Source organism: Macrobrachium rosenbergii, chromosome 22, assembly GCF_040412425.1.
Source record: "Macrobrachium rosenbergii isolate ZJJX-2024 chromosome 22, ASM4041242v1, whole genome shotgun sequence".
Taxonomy (NCBI): Eukaryota; Metazoa; Arthropoda; class Malacostraca; order Decapoda; family Palaemonidae; genus Macrobrachium; species Macrobrachium rosenbergii.
The window spans coordinates 15503826-15522363 of NC_089762.1; the positions used below are offsets into that span (position 1 = coordinate 15503826).

Here is an 18538-nt window from a genome sequence, read left to right on the forward strand (position 1 = left end):
AGAAAAACCAGTTGAAAAGGTAAAACAGATGCGGAGCTAATACTTAGAATTACCATATATATATATTATATATATATATATATATATATATATATATATATATATATATATATATATATATATATATATATATATATATATATATATATATATATATATATATATATACATATATATATATATATATGTGCTAGGTTTTACCTGTTGCAGAATGTCTTTGATCTAGCCTAGGCTATTTTGAAGCTGGCTGAGATCACATAAGTACCGCGCACTGTTCTTTTGCACTTTACATAGTTCTTCATGTGATGGAGCCTCGATGGCTCGGTTGGTAGAAGCAGCAACCTCAGACTTCATAGAAGTCTATGGCGAGGGTTCAATCCCCGCAGCCGACCGGTCAGAGAGTTGGACACTTTGCTATCCGTGTAGACACCCCGGGATTACGTATGTAATCAACGGATAGGTTTGCTGAAAGCAAATGGTTGTTACAGATTAATACACACATAAACAAAGCCACTCCAACGCCTTCAAAAACATAACAGACACCTCACACGTCTCGAACTGTCAACCTACTCGCCCAGTTCTCCTCGCTGCTGGGAGAAAGGGAGCTGGGGATTTGGTAACATGTACACATTCGCTACCGGGGTCTAAGCGATGCCAGGCAGGGCAGCCGATCGAGGCTACGGCCTACCCCACCGCCAAATCAAAGTCCTTCAAAAAGAAGGCATCGTGCTTACCCCATATAATAATGGGAAAATGCACGTTAAAGACGAAGAAGAAGAAGAAGAAGAGGATAGTTCTTCATGTGATGTTGGTGAATTTAATGTAATTTTTGTACGAAAAGCATAACTAACCCACATCATGGCCTCCCACTCCCAATATCTAACAATAGTGGGGGCTTCGTGAGATACTGAGGCTTATGGGTGGACGAACTGATATTAGAAAAGTAAGGGAATGCATCCTAAACTAACATAGGGTGTTGGGTCCTTACCTGGCTCAGAGTGCCATAAGTCATAGAGTGCAATGCAGGTGTGAATCATAGCCCAACTTAACAGAGGGCATCGGGTCCTCACTTTTGAGTTCTGGCCCCACCTAAGTTTGCCCAGAGTACTGTAAACTATATTATTTGGGTAGGCTTTGCACAAATCCATCATTTCAGCTAAATGAAAATATATGAAACTTTGCCTCATTCTACCAATATCACATTAGCACTGTTACTTGTCAGGTTGGGAAATTAAATAACTAAGAATTTCTGACAAAAGTTAGTATGAAAATCATTCAAAACATCAAAAGCTATTAGAAGAACCCCATATCAATGCTGATTTTAGTTACTGTATTATCAGCTTGGAAATTTCACTGTTAATGTTAAACCTTAAGGTGTAGTGAAGTAATCGAGTTGGGTTCTCAAAGTTATGCTGTAGTAGCTCAAACAGAAAAAGTTAACTTTTCTGACTTTCCTAAGTAACACCATATAATGGCCACTGCATTTTAACTATTTTCATTCATAACAGTGAATTAATACAATAGAATTCCTCATACCCAACACCCTTGGGATGAAAAGGTTGCCAGATATTTAGATTTGTTGGGTACACAAGAGATATCTTGAAATGCCATAACTTTATCTTAAAGTGTCGTTTTGCCTTCATTATCAATAAACAATACCGACTTTTCATGATACTTAAAAACTAACATTATCTTGTCCTCACCTAACTCTGATGGTAATGTGCTTAAATTCATTGATGCAGCAGATAACAAATACTGTACACACTTGCTGCATTAGAAGAGTCAAACACTTCTAAGTGAAATGTGACAGTTGGAGGGAAGTACAGTCAAATCTTGACTTATGAGTGAACCAACATACATGCCGGCACACAAGTGATTTTTTGCTTTAAGAGCGAGCCAAGATTTGAGCTACGAGCCTGGTAGACGCCATCTCCCAATGCATCCTCCATTACCAGCACCGAGATGGCTAGCCAAGCGATCTCATTCAGTTCATGTGGTTACCTTGTCGTGTGAGCCTATACTTAACTTATCTCGTAGCATTACTCGCTGTGCCCCTGTATATTTTAACATTTCTTAGTTTTCACCATGGGTCCTAAGAAAGTGAGTTTTTAAGACCAGTGTTGAGAAGAAGAAAAGGCCTATTACCTTGGATATGAACCATGAAATTATAAAAAAACTCAATCAAGGTGTGCATTTTATGGACTTGGCTAGGCAGTATGACTGGGCTACTTCTACAATCTGTACCATTTTGAAGCAGGAGTCGATAATGGCTATAACGCCAGCCAAGGGCATAAGATTATTTCAAAGCTCTGGGCCTCTGCCCACGAAGTGATGATGAAGTTGTTGTTGCTGTGGTTAAATGAGAAGCAGCTCACAGGGGATACCGTGACAGAGAGCATCGTCTGTGAGAAGGCACGAGACATCTATGCGGATTTGGTGCGGAAGACGCCGGGAACATCAACAGACAAGGCATCGGAAGAGTCATTCAAAGCCACTTGGGGCTGGCTTGATCATTTTAAAAAGAGGACTGGCATTCACTCTGCCATCAGGCATGGTCAGGCAGCAAACTCCAATGTGAAGGCAGCTGAGGAGTTTGTTATAAGTTTTGCCGAACTGGTAGAAGCAGAGGGATACGTCACCTAGCAAGTCTTCAACTGTGACAAGACAGGGATCATCAGGAAAAAGATGCCGAGGAGGACCTATATGATGGCAGAGGAGAAAAGCTTGCCAAGCCACAAACCTGTGAAGGATAGGCTAACCCTTGTGTTGTGCACAAATGTGAGTGGCGACTGCAGACTTAAGCCACTACTGATATATCACTCAAAAAAACCCCAGAGCCTTTAAGTCCCACAAGATAACCAAAGAAAATCTGCAGGTTATGTTGAGGGCAAACTCAAAGGCATGGGTCACCAGGGATATCCTTGTCCAGTATGTAAACGTAGTCATTGGTCTTACCATCAAGAATTACCTCACCAAAAATAACTTAACCCCTAAAAGCCTTTCTCATCCTTGGCAACACTCCCACCCACCCACCAACCCTCACAGCTGACACCTGAGAAGAATTCAAGTAACAAAACTGTCTGACAAAACATATGTTATTAGCTGATGTTATTGTTGTCATTACAAAGAAAGTAGACAAAGTAGCTCATTAGATGAACTACAACTTGAAAAGTACTGCACAATAAATAGGGCGCCATTTGTAAATTACAGGAGGTATATGTAACAGCCTACAAATATGTCAGTAACTATATATTTGCTATGAATATCACATACTGAAGTAAATACAAAGGCTATGCAAATATTAAGGAATTAGCCTATAGGTGACTTGGAAAATTATACACAAAAATACTTCAAACAAGATAAACAGTTGCAAAAGTATATGGTTTGTGTATTTAGTGAGAAATTAATATACCCCCTTTCAAATTGCACTTAAATAGCAGAACCTAGGTTTGCCTGATGTAAAATATCAGAGCTCCAGATTCTAAACTGCTGAATAATGTCAAAACTATTTTTTTTTTTACCAGCAATGATATTAAAAATCCATGAAACACAGTAACACCATTCAAAAGTATATGGTTTATGTACTTGCTAAAAAATTAACATGTCACATAATTATACCAGAGTTATTGTAAATAACAAATTGTTCCTACATAAATACAAACCTTCTTTACATAGGTCTTTAGCTTGTGAATAGCTTGCAAACTTGAGTTGGATTGGTCGTTTAACTTCAGACAAGGTTGTTAACTATATATTGACTGGTAGGGGGAAGCCCTGCCCACCTGTCATTATGCACTCCACTTTGCTTCTGTGCTGTTCTGTTTGGATTCCCGTTAGACTCTCTGTCCCACTTTGCCATTTGCTTTCTATGAAATCTTCAAATTTTATATACGTAACTCACCAAGTAGTTACGTAGCTGTTAGTTTCTACTTTAATGGCAGCTTTAGAATTGAAGTTCGCGGTAGTGCGGTTTTGTTTTGGTGCAGGTAATTACCCCACCCACTTCCAGGGAAGTACAGTTACAACATAGCTGGAGAGCTCAGTTCGTTTCTGCCGCTCAGTGACCATACGTCGGTTGTTCAGCAGCTTTGTTTTGAAGTTCAGGAGTTTTCACAGGGTGGTTTTGATTGTTTTCGAAGGATTTGGTGAAGTATTCTTTGCTTAGCTTAGTTTTTTTGGATTTTTTGACCTATTATGTCTGACTCGAGTGTGTGTAGTAACCGGTATTGTAGCAAGGGCTGCAGTACTAGGTTGACTTCTTCCAAATGTGACGCCCATTTAATTTGTTTTCATTGCTGATGACAAGTTGGTTCTCCTGACTTGACCTGCGAAGAATGTAGAGACTGGGACGAAGTTAAATGGAAAATTTTTACTGCCCATTTAGATAAAGTTAGAGAAGGCTAAGCATAGAAAGGCGACTGGTAGAGCCGAGGCTAGAGCTTCACTGTCCTCTACCCCTAGACCAGTCCTTTCGACACCTATGACTACTCGTTCACCTATTCCTACTTTTCGCGCACTCCCTATGACTCTGTTACTTGGCTGCCTTCCCTCTGAACCTAGTGCCATTGCCAGTCTCGAAGCTCGGATAGACAAGAAATTTGACGCGTTAGTGAACATGTTCACTCAAACAAGAGCTTCAGTAAGAGTGCTTTTAGATAAAGCAAGTGGTGATCCCTGTGCTAGTGTAGGTGCAAGTGTTAGCACTAGCGTTGTGTCAATGGAGGGGGTGGCTTCTCGACCCACCGATGCTCTTGGACGAAGGTCCCTGCCAGACTCCCCTGCACCTTGGAGGAGGCAAACCATAAGTCCAAAGGAGGTCTGTGGGGTTTGCCCATAAGTAGCTGCTCCCTCAACCGAATCTGTTGCTATTTCCCAGGTTTCAGTAACTAAGCGCTAGAAAGGTGTACCAGTGGACCACACCTTATCTCCCAGTGGTTCTGATTCCGAGCCCAAAGGATGCAGTGGGCCTTTTCATGTTTCCTCCAGTTCTTTGAAGAGACATGTATTGGAGGATCAGAATCCCTCAATTCCTCGTAAGCACCAAAAGGACCAGGAACCTTCATGTAGCTATTGGGACAATAGAAAACTCCCATTGGATACCAAGCTCCCAGTGGCTCCCAAGTGCCAAATGGCTCATAAGCGTACCAAGGGATCAACTTCTCCCGTGGGATCAGAGGTCCCAGTAGCTCATAAGCATGCAGTGGGATCAGTACACTCAGTGGCTTCCAGCTCTCATACAGTGTTGGATTACGTGTCTGAGGGTTCTTCTGATTCAGGCGTCCCTATTACAGCTGGTCAACCTGTTTTGGTGCCTTCTGTTAAGCAAGTTTCGAAGACTGTGCCTTTTTCTGTTGCTGGGTGCCCGAAGGTGACCCTAGTACCGCCTCCTCAAGAAACTTCACTGCTCCCCATTCATCAGCGATTGGACAATATCCTGGAGCTTCTGAAGAAACCTTTGTCTTCTCAGAAACCAGAGGAACCGCAACAGGACTTAGCGCTGTCTATGTCTTGAGCAGAAGAGGAATGTGAGCAAGAGCAGCCTTCTTCTTCATATGCTTCCCTGTTAAATTACTTTCTGTTCTGCTTCCTGTCGTGCTTTACCACCACGGTGCCGCCTTCTCCTGGGTATTCCTTCATGTTATGGCAACCAGCAGGGTCTGCTAAACTTTCGAAGAGGACTCTCTCAATTTCACCCAAGAAGGTTTTGACAGGTATTGATTCTTGGTTGGCTGAGAAGAGAAGGTTAGGCAAGGCGGTATTTTGTTCTCCTCCTTCGGCCTGTGGAAGAGGAAGTACTGTATGTGTTTTATGCAACTGGAGTAGCACCCTCCTTGGGAGTTTCTGCTTCCTCCCAAGGGGACTTCTCCAGCCTGATTGATCCTGCTCGAAGATTGGCCTTCGACTTGGTGAAGATTGTTTTCTTCCTCTGACTCAGGGTTCTTTCTTCTGCCGATAAGGCTATTAGAGATGGGGCACAAGAATTAGCTGCTCTCTTTTTTTACAGGCATGTTGAAGAAAAGGGAGCTTTCGTGCCCATTCATCACCAAGGGAGTGACTCCGTCTCAAAGATCTACTCTTCTCTTTGCCCCAGTGGACAAAAGTAGCCTTTTCCCTCAGGTGACAGTGAAACGAGTAGCTACGGAGCTTCAGAAGATGACTACACATGATCTGCTAGCTCAGTTGACCAAATGACTGAAGGATTCGAGCCGTGCCCCTTCTGTCTCTTTTAATCCTCAACCATTCTTTCCCCTTCAGCCACGGCCCTTTTGAGGTGGCAAAGGTAGAGCTCCTTCTCGACTAAGTACGAACCCTAGATCCGTCCATCCCATTACGAAGGAATCATCCTCTAGACCAGCCTCTAGCAAGTGAGGATCCCATCCTCCGTTTCCCAGTGGGCGCCAGATTCCTACATTTTTGGAAGCAGTGGGAAGCCAGATCAGCAGAACTGTGGGTACTTCAAGTGCTCAAAGAAGGATATTCGATCCCCTTCAAGGAGAGACCTTTGACGTCTTCTCCCTTTGCCTTGAAGGCAAACTCAGAAGGCTCGGAGAGGTGTTCGGCCCTCTCTGAGGAAGTTGCAGCTCTTCTCCAGAAAAGAGCAATAGAGGAGGTAGAAGACGTATCATTGGAGGGGTTTTACAACCACCTTTTCATAGTCCCCAAGGCATCGGGGGTTGGAAACCGGTCCTGGATGTAAGCACTCTGAACTTCATCCAAACCACGAAGTTCAAGATGCAGACGAACAACTTGGTTCTTGCTGCAATTCATCAAGGGGACTGGATGGTTTCCATAGACATGAGAGATGCTTACTTTCATATCCCAATCACCAAGATTCAATGAAATTCCTGAGATTTGTATTCCAGGACAGTGTTTTCCAATTTCGGGCTCTGTGCTTCTGGTTGTCCACAGCCCATCAAGTCTTCAGCAGAGTACTCGCCCCTCCTACCACAATGGCTTCACCTAATGGGTGTGAAAGTGTGCCTATATCTGGACGACTGGCTCCTACGATTGTCATCCCAGAGGAAATGTATGGAGGACCTTCTCAAAACTCTGCAGTTAGCCCAGGATTTGGGCATTTTAATCAATCAAGAGAAGACTTCCAGATTCCTTTGTATTCCCCATCACTCGGGAAATAAAGGAAGATCTTCGGTGATGGCTTGAAGAAGGAAGGTTTCATATAGAAAAATCTGTTTCATCCGAACCCGAGCCTAAAATTGTTCTCCGCTGCATCGGATAAGGGTTGGAGAACAGTTCTAGAACATTTAGGAGTGTCAGGAAGATGGTCTCTACAAGAGAGGAAGCTACACATAAACCTGAAAGAACTGAAGGTGATTCATCTCGTGCTTCAACATTTTGCTGTAGTGACTTGCGACACAGTGGTCGCAGTGCATTCCGACAACACAACTGCTCTAGCATATATTTGGAACCAGGGAGGCACACGTTCTCTTTCGATGTGCGAATTAGACAGAGATCTTCTTCTATGGGTTCACAACAACAACACCCAGATCCTCACCCGCTTTGTTCAGGGCAAGTCAAACATATTGGTGGACGAGTTGAGCCATTGCAAACAGGCCTTACCCACGAAATGGTCGCTGAATCCACAGGTGTCCACTGACTTATGGAAACAGTGGGGAAAACCATGGGTAGACTTGTTTGCAACATCCAGGAACCATCACCTCCCCCTGTATTGCTCTCCAATGCCTGACCCTCTAGTAAAGGCAATGGATGGGATACTCCAAGACTCTGTGCAGTTTAGTGAGGGAAGTCATAAACAAGTTCCGGGATTCCTATCACACATCAGTGATTTTGATGGCCCCCTTTTGGCCTCAAAAGAAATGGTTCCCAGACCTTCTGGGACTTCTGTTGGACTTTCCATGACTCCTTCCACAGAGGAAAGATCTGCTCAGACAACCTCATATCAGCCGGTTTCATCAAGTTTTGTCCACTCCTGCTCTGACAGGCTTCAGACTGTCAGGAAGCATGTCAGAGCAAAAGAGTTTTCAAGAGAGGTTGCAAATGCTATTGCAATTATTTCACAAGTGGTGTAAGGAATGTGACATCGCTGCTTCTTCTACCTCTATAGCCCAACTAGCTGAATTTTTACTCTACCTGAGATCTTCCCGGGGTCTGTCAACATCTACGATCAAGGGCTACAGATCTATGCTGAACTCAGTGTTCAAGCATAGAGGTTTGGATCTCTCCTCAAACCCAGATATTTCGGACTTGATTAAGTCCTTTGACACCCGAAATGGAAATCGCATTCTCCAGTTTCTTGGAACCTAGATGTAGTACTGCATTGGTTTTCAGGCCCTCTTTTTGAACCAATTCACAAGTCTTCTTTTAGGGATTTATCCAGAAAGACACTATTTATAATCACCATAGCCACAGCAAAGTGAGTCAGTGAGTTGCAAGCTCTGGATGCCACAGCAAAGCAAGTCAGTGAGTTGCAAGCTCTGGATAAACAGGTTTGTTTCTCCCAAGAGAATGCAGTATGTACGTATATCTAAAATTTTTTAGCTAAGAACAAGAATCCTTTTAATCCTTGGCCTCATTCTTTTTGGTCCATTCAGAGCCTTACGGAACTGATGGGATCTTCGGATCAAGAGAGAGAGAGAGTTGTGCCTAGTGAGAGCATTGAGATATTACCTTGAGAGAACCAAGAACATCAGAGGGGATTTTCATAACCTCAGGTGCTCAGTTAAGAATCCTTTGCGCTCTCTCTCCAAGAATGCTATCTCATTCTTTTTGAGAGACATTATTTTGGAATCTCACTTGGGGATTCAAGATGATTTAACTTTTTAAAGGTAAAAGCCCATGATGTGCAGGCGTAGTCACATTGTTGGCTTTTAAACACAATCTCTCTGTCTACTGTTATCCAATCAACTTATTGGACGTGTCCCTCGGTCTTCGCCAACCATTATTTATGTGATGTCAAAATGGTGTTTGAAGACTACAGTACACTGGGTCCGTTCTCCGTGGCTGGCGCAGCACTAGGAAATGAGGATTAGGAGTGATCCTTCTATTTTCCTCTATCTCCTAGCCTTGTTGGTTGTTGAGTTTCTTTGGGAAGCCTGGGGGGATACTTGGTACCTGGAGTACCCTCCGATTTTTTTATTTTAATGGTTGGGTAATAAGTTTTTAATTGGTGTTCAGGTAACAATTTTTATGGTCGTATTTTGGTTGGTTTATTTTCACGCCCAGGGCAAGGGCAGTTGCTTTTGTTTAGCTTTGTCAAGTCATGAGAGTACTCCCTGACCACAAAGCTCCCACTGAAGAAGGGACAATTCCTGACATTACCTGTCGTGTCCCAGTGGATCGAGATGAGCAACGACCAAGAGGCAGTATCTTCCTGCTCTTGCTCTCTCCCCAAGGTAAGGTTACAACAAGCATTACCACAATGCTAGCTTTTTATCTATTACAAATGCATTTCCATTTATGAATGTTTTTGAGTAATACATGTCTGTGCTTCCCACCTCCTGTGGATGTGGGATTCAGCTATGTAATTACTTGGTAAGTTACATATCGTCACCCTCATAAACTAACTACCTAAGTCATTTTTTCTACTTTTTGGGAAATTAAAAAAAACTCATTCACTTTCTTACTTTTTATATTATTGTCATTTGTTTCCTTACACAGCTTCTCGATAGAACGATAGAAACATGCATAGACCATATTCCTGTAGAAAACGTTAGATATAGAAATAAAACAAAGAAAACTGACTTAGGCAATTACAATGGTAGTGTTTTCCATGACTTAGGCAAAATTATAAAACATACAATTGCTCAAAAAAAAAATAGTAATAATATATAAAATACTTGTACATCCTGAAAACTTTATTTATACTTTCTGGAAATAAAGAAAGATCTTCTATAAAAAAAAAACAGAGATAAATACTCCAAATAGTGTAGGATCCTATTGTGCAGTAGTTTAATTTCATTACTCATGAGGCAAGGAATCAAAGAAGTTGTAGCAGTCTGCTGGCATTACTGTTTTCATGGACTGTAAGTCATTAAATTTCCTCTTTTTAATAGGGAGCCTTGAGGGGAACAGTGGGTTCCACTTAATTTCAGTGTTTTGAACTCTTTTTGGCAAGTCTTCCCAGGTGGATTGAGAGTTGAATGACAACTTGTACTGTACTTTTCCATCGCTTTGATACTTCAACCCATGCAGATCATGAACTACTGGGTCTCCTGTCTTTTTCTCTGGTCTGATGCTCGTGAAGTATGCTCTATCCATCTTCATGAAGTCTTGGTGTTTCATTTGTTTGACAATGTATGGCGATGGTTTGATCCTAGCACACTGGATGAGTACTGCATAGTCATGCTCAGTAAAGACATCATTAACAATCTTTCGTTCAATGGTGCTAAGCATGGAGTCACATTCCATCTGTGTGTGACCTGCAACGAGGTACTTTTGAATGATGTTGATGCCATACTTTCTAGCTAGGGCAGAATAAGCGTTGGCAATGGCAATGCTTCTGTTCTGGTAGCCACATCCATCACTCCAAATTACAACTTCTTGTAAATTTGGGTTGTCTGAAAGTACCTTCTCAAAATGAAGATACTGCAGACATGCAAAAACTTCACTTCTCAAGTCACCCTCTGTTTCATTCCAGAGGTAACAGTAACCTTTCTTGGAAGCAAGATCATGCAGTGTAAAGTTATGCACCTGTAGGTTTGTCTTATAGTACATGGTACTTGCCATTGTCTTTGGGCACAAGAGTACAGATTGTAGATCCATAGTCCAAACAGACTTACTTACTGGCACTGGCACTTTCCTTATCTTCTGCTTTCTCCTTCCTGGCTTCATCCTTGAGCTTAATATGTTTGTCGTACTCATTCTTAGAAATGTTGCCATGTTTGAATGAATAACAAACATCGCATTGATCTTTTCGGGGTATGAAGACATAAAACTTTTCCTCATGGAATCTTTTTGTGAAGTAGGTGAGTTGAACAGCTCTTACTCCTTTCTTGTCAGCCTCCATTTTGTACTCCCGATGAAGGTTTGCAATAGTGGTCCCGGGATACAAGAACTTTTTGTCCCTATATGTTGGTGAGTTCCTGTAATAATGTGATTCAACAGTGGGCAGTCCATTTAACCAATCTGTGAGGAATTTATTATCTAAATCACTCACTTTAGCACACTTTCCACTTTTGGGGCCACGTTGGCCTGATGCACTGACTCCTGATTGGCTGTCAGTTGACGAGGATGCTGTCTGTTTACCCTCCTTAGCCTGTACCCATGACATGATAGTTCTTGCAGGGACTCCAAAGGTTGAAACAAAGAGTTGTTTGCAGACCTGATATGATGATCCATTAGGAAGTTGTAGACAGTAGGCATAGGATGCTTGCCTCCTTAAGTCTTGTAATTTTTTCTTCTGCTTTATTTCTTTCCTTGTGATCAAGGCTTGAATGCAGACTCTATGTTCACCCCAAGACTTCAATGACCAAAATTTATGGAAGATTTGGCTTCGTTGTTCTTCAGTTATCAATTGACAGTTACAGAACTTGGCTTTCAGACAAAATGTAGATTGGCAGGGAGGTCCCATTGCAGCAGGTGGAACATCTTCACCAGTTTTCCTTTTACGCTGCTCACCCTTCAGCCGCTTCTCCTTCGCAACATTCTGCTGCCATTTTTCTTTATGTGGCCGTTTGTGCCTCTTAATGTTGTCTTCGGGTATGTTCTTCAAAATAAATGCATCGTTGTCAGCTACATCAGTTTCAGAGCTTGATAAATCACCATCAGGTGGATGATAGGGATGCTAAAATATTCAATAAAAGAAAATTATTTCTTAAGGGGATACTTTAGAATATTGATTTAGGCAGTATTATTTTTTTTTTGCACAATCATGACTTAGGCATAGTGATAATAATGCCTAAGTCACTGAGTGACTTAGGCAGAAAGCTTTTTGGGAAATTTATTCCTCTTACTTTCTACATCAGACTTAGGCATGTATACCAGTAGGTGCACCACATATTGGAGATTTGATTTAGGCAAAAAAAAATCAATGAAAAATGACTTAGGCAGTTAGTTTATGAGGGTGACGATATATAGAAATGACATTTTCATTATAATGACTTACCAAAACACTGTAAAAGCTTTTATCTCTTTAAAATCGACACGTCCGAGATATAAATTTTCAAACTTTGTTTGGGAACGCTGATACAATTGGCGGAGACCCAACCCCACGGATGTCGGTGGGGGTAGCGTGGCAGGAGACATACCCATAAACCCAGGTCAGTTTCATTCTCGGGCGATTGGGAACGCATCTCGCGCGTCCGTCTGCCTCAAACTGTTTGGGTTCCTTTGTCTGCTTGCACTTAGTTGTGGCGTCTCTCCTTGGTGAAGTACTCAATTGCCTGTTTATTTATCTAGCTAGCCTAGCTCTGGGAATTCATAGCTGTGTCGGATTCAAGCTTCTCGGGATCCAGAGTTTGCGCAGGGAATTTGTGCTCCGCCAAACACCAAAACAAAAGAGCGCTACTGCAAATTTCAATTCTAAAGCTGCCATTAAAGTAGAAACTAATACCTATGTAATTACTTGGTAAGTATATATTGAACCTTATTTTTTTTATGAAAAGTCATAATGATTAGCTGTTTCTCTTTATATGACTTATTTTTCCTGATTGGTTGAATAGTAAAGACTGTGAGGCTTTCCACCTTCCTTGCAAGGAAACCTCTGGTATTCAGGTGCCGCCCAGAGAAGGACAGGCCTTGCGGCAGGTTCCTTTCCTGTGGAAGTGGATCCTCACACCCTCTGTATCTCTTCCATGAATCATGAGTGTAACCAAAATAGCCAGTGTTTGGAGTGTCATGTCTGGCCTTCTGAACAGTGGGTGATGTTGCTTAGGAAGAAGAAAAGAAAGGTCTCCCCAGTGTCATCAGATTGCAATACTCTGCCAGCGACATTAAAGGTTGTCTTTGGTACTTATCCTCCTGCCAAACTCCCCCTTGCCAACTCCCACTGAATGTTTGGCAGACGGCTTCAAGATGGAGAGGACACCCAGTCCAGCATCTCTGTTGAGGCCTCCTTTCACTCTGAGGGAGACTTTTACTCCGGAGGACACACACTTGGGGCAAAGGGAAGAGTCTCATTAATAATCTGACTTTCTTTCCAGGTGCGGCTGAGGACGAGCAGCTTAGGAAGTTGTGGCCCTCCCTGGGCATCTTTTGGGGACCCTAATGTTTCTTCTCTTCATGATCACCTGAAGGTCTTGCCTGTCACTGCTTCTGCGGTGAATGTTACGACTTCAGTGGTCACAATCTCCACTGGCTCCAGGACCATTCCCACTTATTCATTGTCTTCCCATGTCTCATCAGTGGTGTGTCCAGAGGAGTGTTCTTCTTTGAATATGGGACTGGTCATCATTGAGTCCTGTCATCTCTTTCTCTAGTTAGCAAGTTGAGAAAGAATAAGGCTGCTATATCTCCCTGCGGGAAGTCTCATCGAGATTCCAGCAGTTAATCCTCTACTTCAGAGAGGAATGACAGGGCTCTCACTAGTGATACCATGAGCACTGCTGCACCTGTTGCCAAGCACAAGGGTGCAACCACTACCCAGGGTTCTCTGGATCCCTGGTGTACCAGTACCGCCCCTAGTAGTACCCCTACCTGGCCCAGCCAGGGTTCCCTGTCTATGGACCCAGTCCCATCTGCCAGCACTACTATAAAGAACCTGATTGAGTTCTGGGTTCTCAGGTATGTGAAGCAGTTTTCTGCCCCCGCTATCAAAGAAAGTCGTTCTGTGTTGTCTTCAACCCTGTGTCATGCTAACCTGGATATTGCTTATTATTTTTGAAGGAGGTTTTCCAATCTTTTGAGCTGGAACCCGAAATCTTCATATTATTTAGGATGGAATTTTGGACATATTCCTTAAGGATTTAATGTTACCTCAGTTTGAGCCTTTAGATGCAAGTCTCCCAAGAAATTTTAAGATACTTTTTGTTTTAGCTCTTGCTAAGCTTAGCAAAGCATATTAGCAAGAAAGGGCTTGAAGCTTTAAGCCCTTTCTTGTATGTGGGCTTTGTTTAAGGGGACACTTGTCTCTTTTCTTCCATTGTGTAAAGAAAAAAAGATGTCAAAGTAAAATCCCTTCCTAGATTTGTGACACATGACTAATTTAACTGCTTTAGTAGGCAATAAAGAAGTGGTTTTTATGTCCAGTTAGAGCTCTAAGGGTTTACCTGGACAGTCATAAACCTTGAAAGGAGGAGTTAAGAATTTATTCTGTGGTCCTTTGTCCAAGAATGCTGTCCTTTTTCTACGTTGCTGGGTTAATTCAGCACACACGAAGTTGAATCCTGAGTGTTTAGCCTGTTTGAAAGTAAGCCTTATGGCATCCATGCCAAAAGCATGTCTTTTTATTTCCTTTAAAATCGTTTGCTAGGGATGGTTATCAAAGCATCTCATTGGGGGTATAACTTTGATTTTGCCTCCCATTATTTTGTGAAACAAAATTTTGCACGAGAAGTGTATAGCTCCTAGTACTAACGTTGAAGTGGGGACAGTTTCTCCTGAACAAAATATGAGAGTAACCTTCATTTATCTTCATATCTGGAGATAGTCTTCTTTAGTTTTGGACTGTCAATTTTGGGCTTTCGATTCAGGCACAAGAGTCACTAGTACTCATCAAGATAGTGTTCTTTTCCCTGTAAGGGTCCTCTGACAAGTTTTGCTACAAGGGCCATACACCCTGCTGTGGATCCAACAGCTGGTGACAGTACTTACCAGTAGGATCATATAAGAGGCAGGAATGTTTAGAACCTTTTTTTTTAAACTTACTTGGTCAAACAGATGTTTCTCTGGCTGCACCAACCCACCATCCTCATTTTATTTTGAATGCCAGTTGCATCTGACGGTGCGAAGATGTGATCTAACTTTAACAATAGTTAAGTGTCCAGATAATTAATTTTATCATAAACAGTTCATTTTCAAAATGAAATGTATGACTTGGATATTTATCTACTGTTAAACGTACACCTGCCCAGCCTCCCCACAACTTAGTGGGCTGTCAAGGAGAATTCTTACATGGACTAAAAATTTGAGATGCACCTGGTGGAGATCAGGTGAACCAGATAGTCAACCAGGTCAGCGAAGCTATCTATTTCTTCTTTGCTTTGAGTGACAGCTGCACCTGCCAGCTGAAGGTGTAGCTGTCTTGAACAGTAGGTAGGTATCCAAATAAATGTTATGAAATTTTACATATCTCTGGATTTAGAAACAAAAAGTTTGTAAATCCAGATTGTGAGTAAGTTGTTACTTAAAAGTGGTGAAACAGCTGTTATGACAAAGAACAATAAATGGAAGAAAGATATCTTCAAATTTTTTTCAGCAAGTGTCAAATGAGAATTAGAAAAACTCCGACAAGAAAATTATTGATCCCACTAAAGCAGTTGTATTGAAAGAATTTTGTCTATTTACTGTATACTGTACTGTATTCTGCTTAAAATGTTTTGTGCATTATCATTGTGTAATTTTTTTATGGGTAAATAGCAATAAAGCAGTTAATTTATTTTAGCAGCTCCAGATATAACCATAGTCTCATTTTATTGTAAAATACCGCTAACTAAGCCTTCAGTGCATTCCTATATTATTTTAGTTTTCTACAGATCTCTTCCCATGGCAACAACTCATACAATAAGGACAGTAGGAAGCATACCAGCAAAGTATGTTCCAAGAAAGCGGCCACGTTCACGTCCCTCTAATCTTGGTTATCATCGTGTTGCTTTAGTCCCACATGAGAGAACATGAGCAAAATTGGTCATGCAAGTGACATATATTATTTTACTGTACATTTCTGTGTTGCTGACAAATATTGGTCATGCAAGTGATACTCTACAGCATATTATGGGCAAATTTGAACACAGAATTGTCAAGAAATTTCATGGTTTTGGCTGTTTGCTGCTTTCAGGGTACATGTACTGTACATTTATTTTCCCCAGGATACCTTCCACTGGAATCAAGGCTAAGAACATCACATTCTGTAGGAATGATTACTGTGTTAGTAGGATGGTAATTTTTGAGGTATAGATACACTGTTTGTGCTGGCTGCAGGGGTATAAAGTGTGATCTTGAGAATAGATGTGAGGAAAATAGGGATTTTCAAAGGACTTTATGGTTTTGTTCGTTAGTATAGTAAAAGAAGGGAAGTAAATAGATAGTGAGAGCAAATAGTTAGGTCAGGTCATAAACCTGTCATTTTTATATAAGTGACTTACCATGCAATTACATAGCTGCTAGCTTCTACCACGACAGTCTAAAAAAAATTCAAATTTCCCGGTGGCGCTACCATCGTTTGTGTAGGTGACAAGGCCCCGTACACATTTGCGACTGATAGGTACAACTCAGCAAAGAGTTTCAGTTCATTTTCTGCCGGCTCCTGACTATCACCGGTGGTTTTGTGCAGTTGTTGCTTCATCTTTTTTGGATATTTGTCATGTATTTTGGTGAAGTATTCACTTATTTGTGGTGGCCTTTAAGATTAGTTATATTGTTAGCTGTGGTTAACTTTGTTTCTAACATTAGTTCAAGATGTCTGACTCCAGTTCTTCAAGCATTCGTTATTGCATTGAGGGTTGCAAAACTAGATTAACTAAATTGTCTTATGATTCTCACACTAAGTGTGTCAAATGTAGGGGGCATAAATGTAGTAAAGAGCTTACTTGTCCAGAATGTCAGGATTGGGAAGATAAAAAGTGGAAGGCATTGAAGCCCCATCTGGACAAACTTGACAGAGATAGGAAAAGGAAGGCAGCCCTTAGAGCCGAAAGTAGGACTAGTTTAGAGGCTGTTCCTTTACCTGTTATGGTAGAAGATAGCACTGTTTCTTCTCCTCATATTCCTGGTATGCCTCCCATCCTTAGCCCTCCTGCTCATTTACTCCATACTCCTTTACCAGGTTCCCGTTCTTCTAATCTCGATGCCATGGCCAGTCTCAAGTTGAGGTTCGACCAAAAATTTGAGTTTTTGGCTACACTGTAATGGAGTCAAGTACTTCTTTCGGAGCCTTTGTGGAGAAAGCGTCTTCCAGTGTTCCGAGTGTCAGTGTTGTGCATGCTGAGGAAATGGCTGCCTGTCTCACTGGTGCTCCTAGACAGAGGTTTCTGTCCCGCTCCCCTGCACCAGGAGGAGACATACCGGAGGTCCAGGGGAGGCTGGTGGGGTTTGCCCATGGACAGTTGCCCCCTCCGTCGAGCCTGTTGCCCTTCCCAGGCTGCGACAGAGCGCCACTAGAAAGGCGTCTCTGGTGTGAATCGTCTGTTGTTTGTCAGATTCGGATGGTTCCACTCCTGACAGGAAACGACAGTGGTGCCATGCTTCTGCTTCTCAGCCTTTGAAAAGGCACTCCGCCTATGCGGACAGCTCCCCGCCTCCTGTCAAGAGGTACAAGTAGGCCAGTGTTAGCCCTCACCCCTCCTGTAGTTTCGCTGTTCTGCCTTCTGCCACTACCACTGCTCATCATCTGCAGCCTTCATGGGATAGTCCGTAGTCTCTCTTGTGTCTAGAGCGCCCTGTTTTGGTTCCCAAGCACCCAGAAGCTTCTAGTAAGCACCCATCTCCTGCTGCTAAGTACTTTCTCATCTCTGAGCACCCCTCTCCTCCGGAATGCTTGGCACCCACTTTGACTCTTCAGACTCCTGCACCTGACTGCTTGGAGCCAACTTTTGGGCACTCAGCACCAGCTGTGGGGTATTCAGAGTGAACTTTGGGCACTCGGCGCCAGCTGTGGAGTGTTCACTGCCAACATTGGAGCGCTCTTCACCTCTTCCTCTCTCATCAGCTCAGGAAAACTCATCTTCAGCCCCGATTAACCGTCAGCTTGAGGAGCTGATGAGGATTTTTGAAGAAGAAAAGAGCAGTCCCTAAGTGTAAGGACACGTCTTTGTCCCATCTCTTCTGGCGATGAGGATGCTGAACAAGATGCTGCTCCTTCTTCAGGCTATTCTTCCTTACTGAGGTTTTTCCTGGCTAATTTCCCATGTTATTTCGAGCCTGTCACTCTTGATTCTCCAGCCTCAACCTTCCTCATAAGGAAACGGATGTCTGACAGTGCTTGCCTTCCAAAGTTGGTTCTTTCCTCTTCCTTGAAGAAAGCCTTTCGGAAAGTAGATAAGTGGTTGGCCATGAAGAGGGAGCAAGGTAAAGCTACCTTTACTTTCCCTCCTTCTAAGCTTCTCAAGAGGAGGTATTGTTTCTACTCCACTGAAGAAGCTCCCTCCTTGGGAGTTTCTGCCTCCTCCCAAGGGGACTTCTCTGGGTTGGTTGATGCAACATGTTGTTCCACGTTCGCCTCGGCTAAGATTTTATTTTCTTTTCCCATGCAAGATCATCTCGTCAGGGATCTCCTTCATGGTTTTGGAAATTTTTAGCTTCCTCGACTGGGCCATGGTGGCTTTGGCAAGGAAAATTGTGGATTGTCCAGTCCTGGCAGAAGATTTCACTTACTGTTTAGAGGTATTGTCATGTGCTGACAAGGCAGTCAGAGATAGTTCTTTTGAGCTTGCCTCCTGGTTTTCGATGGGGATTTTGAAGAAATGAGAGC

The 18538-nt window shown here is 42.4% G+C and overlaps 1 protein-coding gene across 1 annotated transcript in view; it reads left to right on the forward strand.

Annotated features, from left to right (window-relative positions):
* The window catches only part of DCAF12 (DDB1 and CUL4 associated factor 12-like protein), a 155566-nt gene that overhangs the window by 1107 nt on the left and 135921 nt on the right, over positions 1-18538 (forward strand). The window contains exon 2 of the mRNA XM_067124272.1: positions 15606-15752. Coding sequence (XP_066980373.1) covers positions 15734-15752 — 19 coding nt within the window. The 5' untranslated portion in view covers positions 15606-15733. The remainder of the gene's footprint in view (positions 1-15605; positions 15753-18538) is intronic.